This window comes from Alligator sinensis, unplaced genomic scaffold (genome assembly GCF_000455745.1).
Source record: "Alligator sinensis unplaced genomic scaffold, ASM45574v1 scaffold1275_1, whole genome shotgun sequence".
In the NCBI taxonomy this organism is placed as follows: domain Eukaryota; kingdom Metazoa; phylum Chordata; order Crocodylia; family Alligatoridae; genus Alligator; species Alligator sinensis.
In genome coordinates, this window is record NW_005843424.1 from 1,392 (window position 1) to 2,725 (window position 1,334).

Genomic DNA, 1,334 nt, shown 5'->3' on the forward strand with positions numbered 1-1,334 from the left:
AACTAAATCCAAAAGCTCTTCAACTATCATCACTGCAAAACATGCAGACCTTGCCAGCATCCTGATTACAAACTCTTTGTTTATCGAGCTGGCTGTTGGAACTGCTTTTATCACTGACTTCAGCTCTGCCACAGGCTTGCCAACACGCTGAGCAAGTCTGCAGAGGGCAGCATCATCCAAGCCAAAAGCCTGGCAGTAACGTCTCATGTTTACCTCCAGTATGGCTATGTCAGCAATAATAGAGAGACCTAGGACAGGAACAGCAGTTACATAGCCCCTGACAGCAGGGCCAACTTCCATATTTCCCTCTTAAATGCAGCTTTCTTCTTTTCCAGGATCTGTGCTGAGATGTTGGGCAGGGCAAGGATGAAGGCTCGTTTCTTTTCAACATCCAGATCATCCTCTAGTGCCTGCTGCAGCAGATGAAAATCGTACTTGGCGAGATCCCAGCTGGAGATCAGGAAAACCCGTGGAGAAAGCTCACCTGCCCCTCTCTTTAGGTTCTCGATGCAGTCATTGCGGATCTTCTGCAGGATTTCCTCCTCGTTGTAGGTTCTGGGTCTGCGCTTCTGAGCTGCATACAAATCAGCATCCACTTTGGAGCGCACGTAGTAAAACCTCTTTTTCATTTTCTGAATTTCCTGGGCGAGCTGGGTGTGGTGAGTAGTGAACCGGCTGGCAGTGAGGATGATGAAGAAGTCATATTTTTGGAAACTCACCTGCTCAAGATATTCGTCTGCTTTGAAGTTGGGAGTTCCAATACCAGGCAGGTCCCAGATTGTAACATTCGGGAGGGTGGGGTGTGGATAAGACTCTGGCTGCATCGTTGTTTCCACTTCCCCAGTCTTAGCAGCACCTGCATCTTCATCCCCAAGGCCCCGGATGGCATTGACAAAGGTTGATTTTCCAGACCCTGTCTCCCCAGTGACAGCAATGTGAAGTTGAATCTTATCTAACGTCTCCAGCTTCTCTTGCAATTTCTTTGCTACAGCTTCAAGGTTTCCTGCTTCAAATGTTGTTTTCATTTCTTCCATCTCATCCTGGGAAAAGTTCCTGAATTCTTCCTCATCTGCAGGCAGGTTGTTAGCAGCCATGATGGCCCAGGTGAGCGGTTGTGTTGGTCTGTGCTACGAGTCACAGAAAAGAGAAGGAAAAAAAATTCACATGACTTATTCACACTTCAGGACAACCGTTCATGTGCCAGTCTGATTTCTTTGGGGAAGAGGTTAGATTTAATAACATCACTTGCAGCTAAACGAGGTTTCAATTAAGTGTAGCAGACAGTGAATTTCCTCTCTGGGACCACCTTATTTTTCTATATGCTTAACTAGCAA

At 46.6% G+C, this 1,334-nt stretch overlaps 1 protein-coding gene across 1 annotated transcript; it reads right to left on the reverse strand.

The window, feature by feature from the left end:
* Window positions 1–163: 163 nt before the first annotated feature.
* Window positions 164–1,122, reverse strand: LOC102378510 (interferon-inducible GTPase 5-like). The gene has a single exon (XM_014527315.2). The coding sequence runs from the start codon at window positions 1,092–1,094 to the stop codon at window positions 267–269; it is 828 nt and encodes a 275-aa protein (XP_014382801.1). The 5' UTR covers window positions 1,095–1,122; the 3' UTR covers window positions 164–266.
* Between the last annotated feature and the right edge of the window lie 212 nt (window positions 1,123–1,334).

Coding starts and splice junctions, on each gene's coding strand:
- LOC102378510 (XM_014527315.2), bottom strand. CDS start 1,094: ATGGCTGCTAACAACCTGCCTGCAGATGAGGAAGAATTCAGGAACTTT.